This window comes from Prunus mume, linkage group LG3, assembly GCF_029339155.1.
Source record: "Prunus mume cultivar Tortuosa linkage group LG3, ASM2933915v1, whole genome shotgun sequence".
NCBI classification, from domain to species: Eukaryota; Viridiplantae; Streptophyta; class Magnoliopsida; order Rosales; family Rosaceae; genus Prunus; species Prunus mume.
The window spans coordinates 7347053-7367635 of NC_142700.1; the positions used below are offsets into that span (position 1 = coordinate 7347053).

Genomic DNA, 20583 nt, shown 5'->3' on the forward strand with positions numbered 1-20583 from the left:
ATAGCTGTGTTGGTTCCTTTATTAATGTAGTGAAGTTCTCCCTGCATTTGTAAGTTATCGTGTTTTGTTTCAGTAAAGTTCTTTGTCGTTGCACTTGGTTCTAACATCTGGTATCAGAGCTCCATCACGGGGCCTGACCAACAGCTTGTACCACAGACATCAACGTGAAGAAATAACATGACAAGCGAGAGCAACTTTGTGCAGCCTGCTATCCCACGGTTCGATGGACACTACGATCACTGGAGCATGCTTATGGAGAATTTTCTGCGTTCAAAGGAGTATTGGAGTTTGGTAGAAACTGGGATCTCTGCAGCAGCGGAAGGGACAGATCTTACTGATGGACAGAAGAAGGTGATTGAGGATCAAAAGTTGAAGGACCTGAAGACTAAGAACTATCTGTTCCAAGCTATTGATCGATCCATTTTAGAGACGATATTAAAAAAAGACACAGCAAAGGATATATGGGATTCTTTGAAGCAGAAGTACCAAGGGACATCACGAGTTAAACGTGCACAACTCCAAGCTCTTCGCAAGGAGTTTGAAGTGCTGCACATGAAAGTTGGGGAATCGGTGAATGACTATTTTGGAAGAACTCTCATCATAGCCAATAAGATGAGAATTCACGGTGAAAGGATGGAGGATGTGGTGATCATCGAGAAGATCTTGAGATCCATGACTCCTAAGTATGACTATGTTGTATGCTCGATCGAGGAATCAAATGATTTGGATATTTTATCCATAGATGAGCTTCAAAGCAGTCTTTTGGTGCATGAACAACGGATCAGCCGTCACACTGTGGATGAACAAGCCCTTCAGATCACTCACGGACAACCAGGAGGAAGAGGTGGTGGTTCTTTCCGAGGAAGAGGAAGAGGTAGGGGTAGGTTTGATAAATCTACCCTAGAGTGTTATAACTGTCATGAGTTGGGTCATTTTCAATGGGAATGTCCCAAAAGAGCAAGAGATACAAAGGTGAACTTTGCCGAGACCGGTGAAGAGATGCTTTTAATGGCGTATGTGGATGGCATCCAGGCTGGAAGAGATCACTTGTGGTTTCTTGATTCTGGGTGTAGTAATCACATGTGTGGGAAAAGAGAGTTATTTTCACAATTTGATAATAATTTCAGAGAAAAAGTGAAGCTGGGCAATGATATGAGTCTCACTGTGCAAGGGAAGGGCAACATTCGAATGGAGATAAATGGGATCATGCAGGTGATTACTGAAGTTTTCTTTGTGCCAGCGTTGACTAACAATTTACTAAGCATTGGTCAATTGCAAGAGAAGGGTCTTACAGTGCTCATGCAACACAGAAAGTGCAAGATTTATCATCCTGAAAAAGGTTTAATCATGGAAACCGAGATGGCATGCAACAGAATGTTCGCTGTGCTTGGTCGCTGTCCACCAAAGGAGGAAAACTGTTTCTCCTCTATGACCACAGATCAAACTCAACTCTGGCATTGCCGTTATGGTCATCTCAGTTGGAATGGTCTCAAGGTGATCCAACAAAAGAATATGGTGGATGGATTGCCTCAGTTGAAAGCTCCATTAAAGATCTGCGAAGACTGCTTGATAGGAAAACAACATCGCGATCCTTTTCCAAGGGAAAGCACATGGAGGGCATCTGGAGTTCTTCAGTTAGTGCATGCAGACATATGTGGGCCAATAAATCCAATATCGAATAGCAAAAAAAGGTATTTCATTACCTTTATTGATGATTTTAGCAGAAAAACTTGGGCTTATTTTTTGGTTGAAAAATCAGAAGCGTTTGCTACCTTTAAATCCTACAAAACTAAAGTTGAGAAAGAAACCGGTGCATTTATAAAGAGACTTCGAACTGATCGTGGGGGAGAGTTCACATCACAAGAGTTCACCCACTTCTGTGATGAGAATGGCATTCAAAGGCAATTAACAGCTGCATACACACCTCAGCAGAACGGGGTCGCAGAGAGAAAGAATCGCACTATCATGAATATGGTGCGCAACATGCTGTCAGAGAAACAAATCCCAAAGAATTTTTGGCCAAGCGTGAATTGGACAGTGCATGTCTTGAAGCGAAGCCCGACACTTGCTGTGAGAAGCAAGACACCAGAAGAAGCCTGGAGTGGGTTCAAGCCTTCAGTTAATCACTTTAGGGTTTTTGGATGCATCTCCCATGTTCATGTACCTGATAGCAAGAGAGTAAAGCTTGATGCCAAAAGTCCGAAATGCATATTACTTGGGGTAAGTGAAGAATCCAAGGCTTACAGATTATTTGATCCTATTTCTCAAAAAATAATTGTGAGTCGAGATGTGGTCTTTGAAGAAGACCAAAGGTGGAACTGGGATGACAGTCACAAGGAAACTATTTTGGCTGATTTGGAATGGGAGGAAAATGAAAATACAGGTACCAATGCAAGCTTTGGGGAGGAAACTACAGCAAACATCACTCCTGAAAATGAACTTGAAAACATAGGGTCTGTTCAAAGTCTCGAAGGGGGAGAGTCTTCAAGTGATGGCAATCCTCTTCATGGAGAACGAGTTCGAAGACCACCAGGGTGGATGCAAGATTATGAAAGTGGGCAGGGCCTCTCTGATGAAGAAAATGTCGATATGGCTCATCTAGCCTTATTCTCTGACCGTGACCCTTTGACATACGAGGATGCAGTGAAGAGTAGCAAATGGAGACATGCCATGGACGCTGAAATCGAAGCTATTGTGAAGAATGATACATGGGAACTCATCGAGTTGCCATCTGGAGTGAAGACAATTGGAGTAAAATGGGTTTTTAAAACAAAACTCAATGAACATGGGGAAGTGGACAAATACAAGGCTCGGCTCGTCGCGAAAGGGTACAGCCAACGGTATGGAGTGGATTATGCCGAGGTGTTTGCACCAGTAGCTCGTTTGGATACTATTCGAATGGTCATCTCACTTGCTGCCCAGAAAAGCTGGATTATCTACCAGCTAGACGTCAAATCTGCGTTTCTCCATGGAAAGATAGATGAAGAAGTGTTCGTGGATCAACCACCAGGTTATGAACAAAAGGGAGAGGAATATAAGGTATATCGACTGAAGAAGGCTTTGTACGGACTTAAACAAGCTCCCCGAGCTTGGTACAGTCGAATAGAGACCTATTTTGATCGAGAAGGCTTTGAGAAGTGCCCTTATGAGCACACTTTGTTCATAAAAACGGCAGATGGAGGTAAACTTTTGATTGTGTGCATTTATGTTGATGATCTTATATTTACTGGTAATGATGAGACTATGTTTGAACACTTTAAGAAATCCATGATGGTTGAATTTGACATGACTGATCTTGGTAAGATGAGATATTTTCTTGGAATTGAAGTTTCGCAAAGGGTGGATGGTATATTCATCAGTCAACGGAAGTATGCTCAAGAGGTTTTGGAGAGATTCAATATGTACCAGTGCAATCCAGTGCTCAATCCAATAGTTCCTGGCATTAAACTTACTAGGGATGAAAATGGAGTAAGGATTGATGGGACATTTTACAAACAGATCGTGGGAAGCCTTATGTATTTGACTGCGACTCGGCCCGATTTGATGTTTGTAGTAAGTTTAATTAGTAGATACATGGAACGACCCACTGAAACTCATTTGCAAACAGCAAAGAGAGTGTTAAGGTATGTGAAGGGTACAATCAGTTTTGGATTGTTTTACAAGAAGGGAGGAACTAAGGAACTTGTTGGCTACACAGATAGCGACTACGCTGGTGATCAAAACGACAGGAAGAGCACCTCTGGTTATGCTTTTATTCTGAGCTCAAGTGCAGTTTCTTGGTCTTCAAAGAAACAGCCAGTAGTCACCCTTTCAACTACCGAAGCAGAGTTCATCGCTGCTGCGTCTAGTGCTTGCCAAGCTGTGTGGCTAAGGAGGATCTTGGAGCAGCTTAATCATGGTCAATGCAAACCAACGGTGGTTCACTGTGATAACATCTCAGCCATTAAACTGTCAAAGAATCCAGTCATGCATGGTCGTAGCAAACATATTGATGTGCGTTTTCACTTTCTTCAAAATCTCATCAAAGATGAAGTTGTTGAATTGGTGCAGTGTTCTACACATGAGCAAATTGCAGATATTCTGACAAAGCCACTAAAGCTCGAGGTGTTCGTGAAGATGCGTGGTCTTATGGGTGTCTGCGAATATCCAGGGATAAACTGAATGTTGATAGCATTCAATTGAAGGGAGGATGTTAAATTGTTAGGATTCTCTAGCTGATAGAGTTTGGGTTTCCTTGTTTCTAGGATTGTAGTGGTTTGAAGTCATGCATAATAATCCCTACTCTTAAGGGACAAGTTATTTTCTGTTTAGACTTAGTCATGTACCACGACTCTAGGACTGTAAAGTCGTGGGTTGTTATTTCCCTTCCTGTTTGATGTAAAGCTATTATATATAGCTGTGTTGGTTCCTTTATTAATGTAGTGAAGTTCTCCCTGCATTTGTAAGTTATCGTGTTTTGTTTCAGTAAAGTTCTTTGTCGTTGCACTTGGTTCTAACACTCTCAACACGCACTTCCGCACCTGTTAAAAGCTTTTTTAGAAAAATTCAAAAATTTATTTTAGAATTAAAAAAGATAATGGGTAGTTGTGTTCTATAATAATAGGATCTATTATCTGATTTTTCTCTTAATTTTAATTTTTAATATAAAAATATGAATTTACCATATTATCCTAATTTAATTAATAATTTCAATTTTTTTAATATTTACATTAACCAATGGCATTTTCTAGTATTTGAATGTTTCAACATTCTCTACCTTTTGCTTTATATATATATATATATATATATATATATATATATTAAAAAAACCTTTTTTTAATCAAAATTATTATAAAAACTTTAGTACACTTTACATAGAATAGAACTTCTTTTTTTATATCAATATTCAATTAACCTATATCCCTCATCCAAGGAAAGAGCAATTCTTCCTATAGTCTTTCATAAATATTATTCTCAATTAATAACTAATTATCGCTATAAAAAGATTACGTAAAACGCTATCGTAATTTAGAGTTGGTTTGGAAGTGTTTATGTAGAAGTAATTTTAGCATAATCACTTTATGCTAGGAGCGCTTTTACATAGAATCATTTTATTGTTTGAATGCCAATATAAAAGTGCTTTTATACTAAAATATTTTCCCACTTACCCTCCGTATATTATATCCAAAGCATTCACTAAATTCAAACACCACTAAACTCTTTTTCCACCCTCCAATACTATCAACGCACCCGTATGTGTTTCTTCTTGCACCATCTTCTTCCCCCATAAATCATATTCATACTCCTTTGGCATCCATCCATTACAAGGTACGTTAATTTTATATATTTCTGCATATGAATTTTCGAGCTCGTGCATGCCTTTCTTTGTATTTTTTCCCTCAGGAAATTCATAAGCCAAGACTATGATTTAGGGTTTTTTTTTTAGGATTTAGCGTGTTGTGTGGTTTTTTGTTTTTTTAATTAATTGAATATCGGTAATTCGAATTTAGGATCTCTTTCAATATTTGAAAAAGAAATACGACTCAAATATTTTTATTTAATTCTTTAACTTAGGCCTTCTGTTTTGCAAAAAGGTAGGTGCAATGCAAACACAATATCCTGGGGGTTTGGAACAGCTCCACTCAATTACAATATCAATTTACCTTGTTTTATTCAACTTCCCGAATATAAATATTAAAAAATTTGTTTTGTATACATAATCATGGTTGACGTCGGTGATGTTGCTGTCATGGCCTTAGGTCATGCATATGATTTTCATGCCCTTTACAGATATATATGGGCGGTGAGCTTGATGACCCAGATCAATCTTCTATCTCACTTTTATAAGCCCAACCCAAGCCAACAATGTCCAAACCCCAATAAACCAGCTAGGGTTTGCAAATCCAATCTTCTACCACACCATGATCTGTCACTTGGTCATATTTTATTCACAACACAACTAACCTTTTGGGATTGAAAAATTGTATTAATTTGAAACCACATTTAAGGGTTTAACATGTAGGATTATTTTTCAACTGCATGCCTGTTAGGACTCAATATCCTACATTAGGAAAAATTACAATATTTTGGAATGATTTTTAGAGATAATTAAGTTTAACTCAGCAAAATGATGATCAACAGACTCAATTAAATATTGTTATGTATGTGCATATTATCGAGTCATTAAGTATTAGTAGATGAATGAATGACACCGCCTCCAAAGAAGGAAAGGACTTTCACCAGGTTGGTGTCGATATAGTGGTCGATGAAGACATCGAGTACAAAAGCGTGGTGAACACATTTTCTTCATACCTCAGTTTGTGAACGTAAACTCTATTCTAGTTCTTTGTGAGTTCAAGTTTGATGGTGTTGTGAAGTTGTGACTCGTGGGGAGGAGATTTGTGTTTTCTGTAAATTTTATGAGCGCATGCAACAACTTGTGAGACAACATAGCATTGCCATTTAAGGCAGAGTAAATTCCAACTTCCAAGCCGCGGGGGTGGAGATGCCCATGCTGCATTGCTGGTTGTGATTGTGATTGTGGACCACACCACACACGCTCTTATCTCTTTTTCTGTCTCTCACTGCACATATATCCGGCTTGCACTGCATTTCCTCCTTGTCATGTGAGCCAAAATGCGACAACATATAAAGAGACAGATGAAGGAGGTGATCTGATCATATTTGTTTATTTATGTTTAGAGAGAGCATGTCAATTCAATCACAATTTACACATGGACCACAGCCATCACTGACATGATCATCTCCACTTATTTTTTTTGGGGTTTTGTTTTCTCCAAGGTACATCATCTTTTCTTTTTGTCTACTAGGTTAAGTTAATTTCTTATTTATTTAAAGATAATGGAAGTTAGAGTCCAAGGGTTCTGGTTTCCTTTGTATGACGGTACTGACCATAGGATGACATAGTATACTCACTTAGTGTAACAAATTTACTCAAATAGTAACTTTTGGGAGTTTAATTTAAAGTTATTAACATGCTATGTGGTGTTAGAAGTAACGACATTTTTCTCCTAAATAATAAAATGAAGAGTTGTTCTATTTAAATCACGCACTTCTCTTTGTTCACTCCATATTCTAAGTTTACCTTAACTTCTAATTCAAATTTTCACAATTTCTGAGAAAACCTCACTTTCTTCCTAAACTACTCCTAAATACACACAAAGCAGAAAAAATAAAAATAAAAACTTCATTAACCTCACACCCCACACCCTCGCTATCTTATCTCTTACCACTCTAAGTTCACCTCAACCTCACATTACTTAAAGAGATAAAAACAATGTTGTCAAATGTGTAGCAACATTATTATTATTATTATTATTATTATTATTATTATTATTTTAAAAAAAATTAGAGTGAATTAGGACGAAAGATGGATAAATACCCTACTGGAGATGGTATTAGTAAACGCATGAACAAGAGGTAACAAGAGCATCTTGCTACTTCAAAAAATAAAAATTATGTGTCAATTTGATCCACCTAACAAATTAATATTTCTACTGTCTAATTCGATATTTATACAATATAATTTCATATTCCAATTCTATATTTCAAAATGGGAAAAAAGGGTGGTGGTCATACTTTACTCTTTTTTTTTATTATTAAATTCCAAAAGAGATTTTCTATTTAAACCCTGCACTCTTCTTTGTTCACCCTAATAATTAAATCATTAAGCTGTAAGTTTTATTATTGTGTACAAAGACAAAAAAAGGTCATCCAACTTAATAATTAACCTTAGTACATCTATATACACAACTCACCACTCTTCATATTAAGTTTTAGAAACCTCCTTTCATCTTCCTGTTTACAAACTCTCTCTCTCTCTCTCTCTCTCTCTCTCTCTCTCTCTCTCAAGTTCTCAACTCAACAAGACCCAAGTGTTAGAATTTCAGTTACAGTTCTTGGGGAGAGATAAAGTTGTTTTCTTTCTCTAGAAAGTATTAAATTTCAGATTTGGGGTTTCATTTGTTTGTGTTTTTTTTTTTGCTAGGAACTAAGAAAATTGTGGGGGTTTACATATAAAATCTCTTTTAGTTCTTATTTTTTTAGTTTGAGGTGAATTCAAGGGCAGTTTGGGAAGATAGAAATTGTAAAAATTTAAATTAAAAATTGGGATGAACTAAGAGAAGTGTGGGGTTTAAATAGAAAATCTCTTCCAAAATAAGGTCTTAACATCTTTTGATAAAACAAACTTCTCTTTAATAATCTTCGAAAAAATAAAGGTGTAGAGGAGTTTGTGTTTTTTTAAAATTTAATAGGAAGAGTAGTGAGGTGTGTTTATAGACGTACTTGGGTTAAGTATTAAATTGGATGACCTTTTTTGTCTTTTTACACAATACTAAAACTTAAGAGCATCCATAATGATGCTCTCTATTTCTTAGCTAAAATTTAGCTAAAAATATAATAAAGCTATTTTAGGAGCTCTCTAAAAAATTTCAACTCCAACTATACTCCCTAATTTGGAGAGTCATAAATACTATAACTCTTTTTTGATTGGTCCATCTCTATTAAAAAAATAAAAATACAAATAGTTAGCATTAAATAAATGTTTGAAATACTCATTAAATAAAGTAGCATTAAATTATAAGGAGCCACTAGGAGTTCTTTCTCTCTCCTCAGATTTAGGAGCTCCTAGAGGACTCCCTATTTTAGGAGGTGGATAGGAAGCATGGTTGGAGTTACATTTTTACAATTCCTCCCTAAATTTTGTCTAAGGAGGTGGTTTAAGGAGTCCATTGTAAATGCTCTAAGAGCATCCACAATGATGCTCTCTATTTCTTAGCTAAAAATATAAGAAAGCTATTTTAGGAGCTCTCTAAAAAATTTCAACTCCAATCATACTCCATAATTTGGAGAGTTATAAATGCTATAACTCTTTTTTGATTGGTCCCTCTCTATTAAAAAAAAAAAAAAAGCTAGCATTAAATAAAAGTTTGAAATACTCATTAAATAAAGCAGCATTAAATTATAGGGAGCTACTAGGAGTCCTTTCTCTCTCCTCAGATTTAGGAGCTCCTAGAGGACTCCCTATTTTAGGAGGTGGATAGGGAGCATGGTTGGAGTTACATTTTTACAATTCCTCCTTCAAATTTGTCTAAGGAGGTGGTTTAAATAGCCCATTGTGGATGCTCTAAGAGCTTAATGATTTAAGTATTATGATGAGTAAAGAAAAGTGTGGGGTTTAAATAGAAAAACTCTAAAATGAATAGTCCCGTTTTCTTGGACCACATGGGTCTAAGAGACTTGTGGTTATCCACCCTTAGATTTAATCAAAGGGCTAAGAAAAATTTACTTTAAAATATCTTTTTTCTTTTCTTTTAAATATCACTTTACCTTTTTTTGTTAAGTGAAATTTAAAAAGTAAAAGAAAAAAGATATTTTATAGTAAATTTTTCTCAGTCCTTGGATTGAATCCAAAGGTGGGTGACCATGTCTTTTGGACCCCTGTGGTTCAAGAGAACGGAACTGATAAAATGAAAATAATGTTCTACAACTAACGTTCAAACGGGAATGATCTTCTTAATCATTAACTAGCAAAACTAATTTTTGTATGAAAATTCAGAAACCAAATTTTAATCAAGTCATTTACTCTTGTAACTTTTGGTTTTGACTAAATTTGCATAAGATGTAGTAGAGCGCAAGTGCAGCTATTTTATTTGAAAAAATCTTCTTGACTTTTTCAAATAAGCTAAGCTAGCTTCCTATCTAGGGTATCAAATCCCACGTTCATTGCGAATGGCAAGTTTCACGGGATAGGCAAGAACTACCTTTCCTTCTCATAGACTCATACCATTTGTGTTTTGGTTGTATAACTGAAGCATCCTCCTTCCCTTTAACCTTCACCAAGGATGAAGAGAAAACAAACAAGTCACGAGAAAGTAGAAGAGCCGAAATTTTCCTCTCTTTTTTGGGTATTTATTGGGGTAAGAGCTTTTAAATTTGTGGACGCTCAAAAGTTAAAGAGGACAGACTAGGAGGTTTTGAAGGGCAGTTGAGAAAATGATAGTGATAAAGAAGTGGTAGCTGCACCATGAATACATGTTTTGTGATGTGACATATCTATCTTTTCCTTCTTCTTTTTTCAATCTTGCTTAAAAGAAATGTCACTAAACAAATAATTAGTTGGCGAAATACGTTTGTTATTCGTTATTTTATTTTGATCAAATATTTAGAATTTCATATGTCTTTTGTTAAATTATTTTTCATCAAACAATACAGTTACAAAACCGATATACAAAAATGGCCTCGTTAAAGCTTTCTTAAAGAAAATCCAATTAAAAAAACTTCAAGATAAAAAAAAAAATACCACACATATCATTACAATGATGCTAACACACAACTATTCAACGGTGTTATTATTGCCTTGTTAAAGTATTTAATGGTATGTATATGATGTGTTGTTCAAATGCGAATTTACAAATGAAGTTTCAATAATAACAAGTATACAAATTTATAAATAAACCCAATCCTAGACATGTATTTATAAAAAAAAACCAAGCACTATTTAAACATAGAAACACACCCAAAATCAACTCCAAAGTCAACTTTTTGGGTGTGTTTATAAATGGGTTTTGAGTGTGTATAATGATGGGTTTTAGGTGTGTTTATATGTTTAAATAGTGCTTGGATTTTTTTATAATTTCAACCCCCATTTTAGGTGTTTTAGTGAAACTCTCTAAAAAGTACTTGGTTTACTTGGCATATTTAGGGATAAAAAAGTGCATATGTATTTTATATATTTTTAATGAGTTGTTCATAGTATTTCTCACCCGCCATAAGACATGCAGCCAAAAGTACATACTAAATCAAAGAAGTGATTGATTGAACTTGTATTTTACTCAAATTGCAGCACTTTTCCCCGCCCACTTTGGCTTTTAACAATCTCATTAATAATTAAGAACATCGGATTGGTTGTTTTTATTGTAGTTAATCATGATCTTCGTCCATGATTATATACCAAAGCCCCCCACTAGCAATTTGACAAATAGATGACAGCTGAGCTAACTTATCTCATGTCATGTGGGAACATCGCAAATTGCCACCAGAAAGATTTAATAATAATAATAATGTATGGTTGCTTTGTTGTTGGCAACGACTTTGCTTGAGATTTGGAAACGGCTACCGATTTCTTTCAACTTGTTTAATTTTGTGGATCAGTCAAGAGTCTCAAGTTTTGGAGTAAGAATGTAGAAGAAGGGCCACTATAAAGAAAAGTTGAAGAAAAAAATACCTCCACATCCACACGCCATACAATGACTCATAAGTCACATCATAAACATACATACCTTCCTCAGATCCCAGCTGACAAAGGTCTCCCTCTCCACGTTTTTGTTTTTTGGGATTTTGTCTAGGTTAGTCACACATTTATTTTCTATGTGTGAGTGATTTCTGATTGTAATTGGCTTATATATACGTACAAAGAAAAACTAACTATATACATAGATAACCGTAACCCTAAAGAACATATATAAATTGTATATTCAATCATTATTTTTCCTTTTTCCATACTTTTTTCCATGGTAGGAAGAAAATCTCACTACTCATGTCAAAAGTTATGAAATAAATCACATGCGGATCACATACTTATTATACAAAGTCGAATTTTGTACATGCACAAATCCAATTTAAGATAATGTTTTGTAATTTCAACTTCTGATATTTGAATTTATAGGTTATTTTTTTTATATTTATTTAAGGAGATTTACTATTATACCTGATATAGAATTTTCTGATGCACTCTCTTGTACAATGTATGGCAGAGGAATAAGGTATGGCAGAGGAATAAGATTTTTTATGTCCTTTGCCTTGGCTGATTGGACAGTTGCATGGCTCACACATCTCTGAGGTCCTTTTCACTACCCTTTTCTATTTTGCAAATTCCCAATAACATCATTCACACAAGATTCTTGCTCTTTTTTCTACATTATTTTATTGCCCTTCTTGAATCATCTTCCTCTTCCTCTTATTTTTTCCTTTTTTTGTTGTTGATAAATTTGTTGTTATTATCACCTTTACAAACTCATTAGTTTTATTTATTAAAAATGATATTCTTTGTTGTCATGATTGTGATGGGTTGGCATGCTCGCAGGAACTCTGGCTTTTCTAGATTTCTTTGACACATGTTCATCTTCTTCCTGTGAGGTGTCTTTTGCTTTCTGGGTTGTCCTCAGAATTCAGACAGTTACAGTTTATCATAAACCAATTTGGATTCAGAGTCACAATTGAGCTCTTATTGATTATTTTTTTTCTGTGGAATTATTTGTTTGTAGGGATTCTGTCAGGAATTCAATTCCCCAAGGTGAGTTTATGCAATTTTTGGCTCATTTATGAAAACTCTCTCTCTCTCTCTCTTCTTTGTTTTATAGCATCATCTGCAGGTCATCTGCAGGCTTTGGAATTACATGTTGTTTTCTTCTATCGAATTGTGGGGTCAAAAAGAGACGACTTTAATGGTTTCCTGATTGAATTTGGATTGCCGTTCACATGCGTGCTTTTCTCGGAGCCTTCTGTTTTTGAATTTGGCAATTGGGCCAGAGTGAAAAATTGCTTCTTCAACCAATTCAGGATTAATTTTGTGAAAAACAGGTAACTTCTCTTTTCAAAATTTTATCTGCAATCCTTATTGAATTTGATTTCTGCTGAGTTTCCTTCTTTCCTTCTAATTTCTGTATATTTATTGGATCCTGTAGATTTTCATGTCTCGCAGTCATCTTTGAATTCAACTGGTGCAACAATTCTTGATAAGAAACCTTGGAATTTCATACGCTACAAAAATTGCTGCTCTGGTTTTGTGCAAATTGATCATGATGATTATGTCAGATGAGTTTTATGTGCTTGGGATGATTTAAAATTCTGGATTTTGTGGGTTGAATCTTAAATGGACGTGCCTCCTTATTGTAAGCACTTCAAAGTACACGGTTGCCACTTGAATTCCTTTGCATGCAAATGTGTTGTTTTAGCTTTCATTGCTCTGATTCTCAGAGCTGTTCTGCTTCCTACGTTCCATAGTTTTGGTGGAGCTGAACAGAGCAAGTTGGTCTTCATCAGTAACCTCTCTTTGTCACTCGGTCATAAATTCGGAATTAGAAAAGATAAGTTTTTGGAGGTTCCTCAAATTGTATGGGGCTTAAACAATCAAAAGATTGCGTTTGCAAGAGCTTGTTTAACTGCAAAGTTTCTGAGCCGGACTCTTTTGATGCCTAGCTTGAGTGCTTCCCTGTTCTACAAAGAAGTCGAGCTCTTGGAGCCTATTTCCTTTGATAAGGTGTTCCAGTTCAAGACGTTTAATTCTCTCTGTAATGGCTTTGTTCAACTGGGCGAGTTCTCGGATCTTAGAAACCAAACGGGAGCCTTTGAGCTTCAGAAAGGAAGTGGAAGGAGGTGGACACCTGAGAGAGATTTGGATCAGTTGAAACAGCACAATGAGGATCCATATAATGAGTTTGACGTGATTCGAATCATTGGAAAGAACCCGTTTCTGTGGCACGATCATTGGCCTGTGAAGGACTATGCGAAGGTGTTTGAGTGCTTGGTTCTGGTTGATGAGATAATGAATGAAGCAGATAAAGTTGTGTCCAGGATTAGAGATATAGGAGCAACACAAGTAAGAAGCCAGAATGAGTCTCCACAAATGGCATTAACCCGGCAGAGAAGCCTTTCTTGCAGCCAGTGCCTTATGTGGCTGTACATATGAGGATAGAGATAGACTGGATGATTCATTGTAAGAAGCTAGAGCAAAGATCAAACATAACTCAAATTTGTAGCAGCAAGGAGGAGATCATGGAGAGAGTGGGCAACATTGCTGGCCTGAAAACACCAGTCGTTGTTTATTTAGCTGTGGCTGACAGTCTTCTTCATGATCCATCTATTTTGAGTGGCTGGAAGGAAGGCTTGATTCCTTATGAGAAGAAGAAATTGGGGCTTGAAGGGACTTACAAGAAGTTCCCTTATCTCATTCAGTCTGCAATTGACTATGAAGTGTGTTTAAGGGCCGATGTCTTTGTGGGAAACAGTTTCTCCACATTTTCGAACCTTATAGTTCTCGATCGAACGCAGAAGCTCATTAGAATGGGCGTCACAAGCTCATGTGGTGTGGATGTAAGGTGGCCTTCTTATGCATACAACATATTAGGGGAAGCAAAAGGCCCTCAAAGATGGATGACAAACATGTCTGGCTCAAGTCTTCAAGCAATTAGCTATGGCTCCAATGACATTTCGTGTTGTGTTGATCCTTAGTTTTTCTATTGGTGGACATGTTCAAGGCTCCACCACTTCTTGTACTCTACATCATCCAGCCCCTCCTGCGCAATATTTTCGGTATAGTTACAAAGTTCTTTTTCCCCTTTATAGTGAACGTTAAAATTGCTGTTGAATGGATGTAAATTTCTTTTTTTTATATTTCAAATGTAAGTTCCATTCTATTGGTTTTTTTTATATCTTGATGGCATATATTTTTTTCCTCTCCGGGTTGGATTTCTCACTATGTGTTAATGAATGTTGCTATTCTCTTGGCATGAATTCTTGTAGGATATTGATTTTATTGAGTTTGTAGTAAAACAAGAGCATGCCCTCATAAAATTTTAACAGGAAATGGGGTTTTTTTACAAGCTTTCTAACCACTTTTTCCTTCTCTGTGTCTCTCTGCACCTGTTTTCTTTCCATAATTGAAGGATGATGGAACAGATGACCAAAACAAACAGATAAAGACAGAAGGAAATGGAATGGGACAGTCTTTAGCACAAGCAAGGAATTAAGTTATTTGGTACTTGATTTTTTATTTTTTGTGGTGGGTCATGTCCTTAGCTCTCAACTTTGAGCCTTTTTGGCCCATCATCTGTGTGTATTTATTTGACTTGTTGAAAATTCTTGCTCATTATGTTTCTTTGCTTCCCCAGTGGGACCTCAATGCTGGGTTTTGGCTGTTTTTTCTTTGTTGATTAGCCCTCAAACTTCAGACATCAAGATCTGTAAAGGGTCAATCTAATTTGCAATTTGCTTTGAATTAGTCAAGTTTTTGGGCATTTTAGGCACTATTGCTTTATACAGGGCAACTTCAAAGTTCAAATTTTGGCTTTAAATGCCAAAAACTTGAGACCCTGTGAGGCTTTGAGAAAAAAGTTTAGGGACTCTGGATCAAAGTTGTAATCTTTATGCATTAATTGGCTAACTGGCCATTGGAAAGCTAAAATTGGACAACTTGTCTGCTGCATGGTACTCGTTTCTATTTCTATTGCAGAAAAACACAACAGAACAGATGATCTTCTCCAAAATTAATTAAGGACCTTTCTGAATTTTATCTATAAATATCCAATGGTGAAACGAAAAGCAAAAGGTGTTTGGCATGGGCCAAAATGGGCCAAACCCAATTATTGGAGCAAGATATGAGTCGGCCTGTGGGTTGAAGTTGGTCCAACCAAAGTGAGTAAAGAAACTCCCAATGCCCACAATGATCCAAAATTTATGAAGTGCTTGAACATTGGTAGGGATTCAAAATTTCTCTAGATGTTGCGGTGAAAATATATTTGGGAGAAAAAGTTGCAGATGGGTCCCAAACATACCCAACAAACTCATTTTCATGCCAACTTATAGGTTTGATATAATTGAAGCCACTCACTCTTGCACGAAATTTCCATTTAACATCTGGAAAGGGTTTGATTGAAGCCACCCTACTAATAGCTACCCCTTATCCAAATTGAGACGTGTCCTGTAAACACTACACAAAACCAAACAACACATTCACCACTACAACAATCACAATAATGACTTGTTCCTGTTGTTAATGGTGGTGGGTGAGTTTGGTATCTTTCCCATTTTCTTATAATGGGAAGCAAGAAGCAAGATGGGACAACTAAGCTCAATGCATATTGTCATGAAAAACAACCATATTTTTGGCGACTTTCAAATAATTGAAGGGAAGAATCAACTCTTACTTTGATGAGTATTTACAGTGTTTCCCATCTCACAGAGAGAGAGAGAGAGAGAGAGAGCATATAAAATGGAAATACATTTATGGCATTTTAATTCACTAACATGATAAATGTTCTTTCAATTCAATTCACTATCTTTTTTTTTCTTTTCCTGTCTTTCAAGAAGAAAGCGATCATCAAGAATAGATGCTTCCCCTTCTATGGTACACACAAGGGACCTTGATGGTCACAAGTTTTATCTTAACACAATGATCATGAAACTACAAAGGAAAAGAGGTACATTATCTTCATGACCATGAAATTGGAGTGAATAGAGCGAGGAACTCTTTACTCTTTCTTATACGAAAAGTATTGGTGGGAAGCTATGCAGATTATTTTCCAACTTCAGGAGTCCTATAATTCATTGGATGTATTCTTCATAGTAGTTATCACTTATCACAGAAACGAACCTCTCGAGCCAAGGAAGCTGATGAAGATCTTTCATTGCATCTACGTAGGAATCTGTACAGCGGGGTGGGGATTGGTAAGGGGGGTGGTCACTTAAACTGAAACCCCCAGCTAGGAACCTCTGGATCAGTGCCAACTGTGATCTCTCTTGGTCTGAGTATGCGTCCATTATCATGGGAAGCGAATTGAATGTTTCCCATGCCCATTGCTCAGATTCTTGCATAGACTGAGTAACCAAGTCTTCTGTGTTGTTGTTGTCTTCATCCCAAAAGGCACATTGACAAGTCTGTTGGCCATTCCTATATTCAGCACCACATGAATAACAGAACTCATGCCTACACCTGAAAATGAGCAACATGAAAAGCTCAGTAAAGATTCAAGAGCTGCTAATGAAAAGTAGACTTAACATGGTGAACATAACATTCTTCTGTATTGAACATGTGCAAATGTATAACAGACATAAGCATTACAAACAAAGGTGATTAAACTTAAATTTTATTCATAGAACATCATATGCTCCTTGTTTACATGTGCATATGCATAACGGATGAAAGCATCACAACCAAAGGTGAAACTACAGAACATTTTTCGTATTCAAATAGTCAGGTTATGATTCAATAAAACCAACTAAAGCTGTCTTAATTCAATCAGCTTTAATCATAGTCAGGTACTACTAGAGGTTCTGCTACACACATTTTGCCCTCTGCATAGGGTGACACCATTTTGTCCAAGCGAGTATAAAAAATTGTATTTTGAAAAAAATTTCTCAAACAAAAAAGAAGCCTGAGATCTGAAATGATTAAGTAGTTTCCATTTAGTTCAACTGTCACAGTATTTGAGTTTAACACTTTAACCATAAGTATGAGTTACAATTCATAGTCAATTGAGTCCATATGGGGTTCTCAACCCACTCAGTCAATGTTTTCAATAATACAACAGTATGTGCAATGAAAGTGATCTTACCAGCATGTCATGTGGTAGCAACCTTGAGTGAGCTCGATCATCCTACGACACTGCTGGCAACGTCTCCAGCTTTTATTTTGTGCTAGGCGATGTAAGGTAATGTCTGCAGCATCTCTCTCTTCCAATGGGAGGTTTTGGAACTCCTCACAGCTCATAGATGAATGCCAAGGAACGCCACAATCTACACAGATGAATCTCTGACAAACTGGACAGTCAATGCAGCTGTTATCTGACTGACTTGATGAACTTGCCCTAGCTGACAAACATTCAAGAGGATCAAGCAGGACAGAACAATTTGGATATGGGCAGTAAATTCTATCTGAGTGGAGAATATTTGCTTCTGCGAGGGCTTTCTCCAATGATTCATAAGAAGTGAGTGGAAGAAAAGATTTGCACTCAGCAGTGGAGATGTAATACTTGCATCTCGGCTGAGGACATCTGATGGGGACTTGTGAGGACTGTACCTTCCCATCAACGTATGTCCTCATGCAATGCGAACAGAACTTATGAGAACATTTCATGGTGATCATCATTAGGGATGGTTTATCGTCGCAACAGATGGAACAGTTTTCAAGTGATTCAACACCCTTATCAGGAAAAGAGACAACTCCAATTGCCACTTGGGCTAATTTTGATGGCCGCTCAAGATCTACAGTGGGGACAAGTTTCAGAACAAAAGCATCGAGATGACTGGCATGCTCTAGGATCCTTTGCCTCAGCGCTACTAGGAGTGGAATTTCAAGTTTCTGCTCATGTGATACCTGTCAAAAACTCATGTCATTAAAGCAAACTTGACATGAAAGAAGACAATTTGAATAATTTAATGCTAGTGCTACAACTCAAATCAAGTAAGGTGAAATAATCCTCAGTAGCAATCACTCAAAGTGTGTTGCTGAAAGTTAAAAGGTTTTATCCATCACTCAACCTATAAAATTGTGTTGTTAAAAATAATGTTGACCCCTTTTTTCGTCAATAAATTCATGCGGTCACAAACGCTGAAATTGCAATGGATAATTTGGCAAGGAACTTATGAAAATCAGCCACCAAAAATCAAGGCTAGCAAAATTATTGGCTTCATATTTAATACGTCTTCTAAAGTGGTAACCAAAATGAACAAAGAAAGTTAACTCTTTCACAGATAAGGACTCACCTGATCATATAGCAGCTCAGAATCTGTGAATGCATAAACCCGGCGGACTTTATTTTGCACAGCTTCCATTAGGCCATCCATCAGGGCTAAATAGTCAGCCACAGGCTCCTCCACATAAAAATCAAGCCTTTTCTGCACCTGAATTGCAGGAACATTGGTTGACCTTTCCATGACAACTCCAATTCCAGAAAGCCCGAAACCTGAGTCCCCATACCCAGCTATGGACATGCCTTTGAAGAACATCTTCACTGAAAATTCATCGAGATCATCTTTTGGATCCACCTTCACCGGTTCTTCGGTCTCCTTCCAAACTTCATCATCTTCGCAACAACTACGAAACTCTTCTTCATCTTCCTCTCTTAGTAAATTTACAGAAACCTCATCACCAAAACTTGCCTGACCCTCCATTTACACAACAGCTCTGGATTTCTAAAACTTGAAGCTGTGATTGTTACCAAAATCCAACTACAACTCGTCAACCAAACAATCTGAAGCTCTGTACTTTCAGCAGTCAAATCTCTCAAAATCACAAACAACAATTCATTTCAATCACTGATCTTTCAGAGCCTATCTCCAAATCATCATACAAAAAACACCCTCCAAGGAATCGATCCAGAACTGCAGCCAATTGTAGCATCACCTCCACCTATAAATACCACAAAGAAATACTGATCTCAGACAGTAATCATTCAGCTACTAAATCCAAATCGATAAACAAGAAAAACCCATCAACGAATTCATCCAAATGAGCCAAAAATCCGTGCTTTACCTTATATATTCCCCAAATCCCAAAAGATACATAATTGTTAGCTCTTCCACATAAACAAAAATCAACCCAAAATAGAAAGAGAGAGGGCTAATTTTCATCCCTCCAAAACTGTACAAAATTTCAAAGCAATTTTTTGAAAACCACAAAGAAGAAAAGAAAAGGATAAGATACAGAAATAGGAAAGGGTATCATATTGGAAGGGTGACTGGGCAAGAACGAAGTACAGGTTCCATTACCTTATCCGGAGGGAACTAAAGTCTCCGGAATCAGATTCCTGTTGGGGTCTGAAATCTGAAATGGTGTCTTGTAATTGTAGCAAAATGGTAGAATAATAAAAACCCTAATCTGACAAATTTCAACCTTTGGTGCCTCACCCACTTACAAGATGCTGTTTTTATTCTGTTCTTTTACTGGGATTAGATGAAAGATGAAAGATTTTATTACTAATTAGGATGGTGAGAGCTGAGAAGAGAATCCTTAGACTTACTATTGCAGTTATTGGCGTGAGAGGAAAGTTAGAATGCCTTTGGCCTTTTGCTTTGTTGGCATTCTCTCTCCTTCCTAAACACATGCACTTTGGATTTCTTCAATTCTCTACTTGCCCTTTTATTTTCTCCATATTTACCCAAAAAATACAAAATATCCTTTATTTTTTTTTTATATATTTGCATACTTATTAAATGCAAGATTCCCTTCTTTTAATTAGTAAAATTACTTTTTTTTTTTTAGTTTGTTCTTAATTTTCTCAATATAATTTATCGGTATTTGTCTTCAGTTAATTGGATGAAGTCTCAATTTCAACACACATGAAGCCTAATAAACAAACCTGCCCAAAATGAATTTATATACTAACATACCTCAAATTTGAGGTTCTATCAAGCTTTCAACGCATCAAAATGAATCTAACTTTAACAAAAATGCATTCCAAATTCAATCCAACTTTAACATATAAATTACAACCCAAATTCAATCAAACTTCAAAAAATGCAATCCAAATTCAATCCAACTTCAACATATAAATTACAACCCAAATTCAATCAAACTTCAACAAAATAAGTTCCAAAATAAATTACTAGCCAAATACAACTCAAATTCAATTCAAATATACATTACAACCCAAATTCAATCCAACTTCATTAAATTCCTCCTAACATTGAAAAGTAGTTGGAGCTATGGTGCTAGGTGTGGATGAACTCATAATATCTACATAAAAAAAACATAAACCCATTAAAACATTAGTCAAACATACACATTATATAATACATTAATAAAGCATATAAAATTACAAAGACATACCTAATTCAATCGATTCATAGAACTCCATCTCTTGA

General features: G+C 36.3%; 2 protein-coding genes and 1 pseudogene across 4 annotated transcripts; 2 read left to right on the forward strand and 1 right to left on the reverse strand.

The window, feature by feature from the left end:
* The first annotated feature begins 3399 nt into the window (after positions 1-3399).
* LOC148918593 (secreted RxLR effector protein 161 pseudogene) lies at positions 3400-4161 on the forward strand (annotated as a pseudogene).
* A 7741-nt stretch (positions 4162-11902) lies between these two features.
* Positions 11903-14460, forward strand: LOC103325410 (O-fucosyltransferase family protein). The gene is given in 5 exon segments (XM_089048979.1): positions 11903-12295; positions 12375-12582; positions 12687-13622; positions 13625-14127; positions 14129-14460. Coding segments are annotated over 3 exon segments (1281 nt in total). The 5' UTR covers positions 11903-12295; positions 12375-12582; positions 12687-12874; the 3' UTR covers positions 14159-14460.
* Positions 14461-15985: 1525 nt separating this feature from the next.
* LOC103325411 (RING/U-box superfamily protein) lies at positions 15986-19830 on the reverse strand. 3 transcript variants are annotated; one of them, XM_008227565.3, is made up of 4 exons: positions 19489-19830; positions 18484-19129; positions 17334-18094; positions 15986-16711 (listed from the first exon to the last, which is right to left on the reverse strand). In XM_008227565.3, the coding sequence occupies exons 2-4, from the start codon at positions 18889-18891 to the stop codon at positions 16324-16326; spliced, it is 1557 nt and encodes a 518-aa protein (XP_008225787.2). In that variant the 5' UTR covers positions 18892-19129; positions 19489-19830; the 3' UTR covers positions 15986-16323. The 3 variants fall into 3 exon arrangements, with proteins under 3 accessions (XP_008225787.2, XP_016648663.2, XP_008225788.2); XM_016793177.2 differs by having other exon boundaries at positions 19740-19825; XM_008227566.3 differs by having other exon boundaries at positions 19253-19629.
* Positions 19831-20583: the final 753 nt, after the last annotated feature.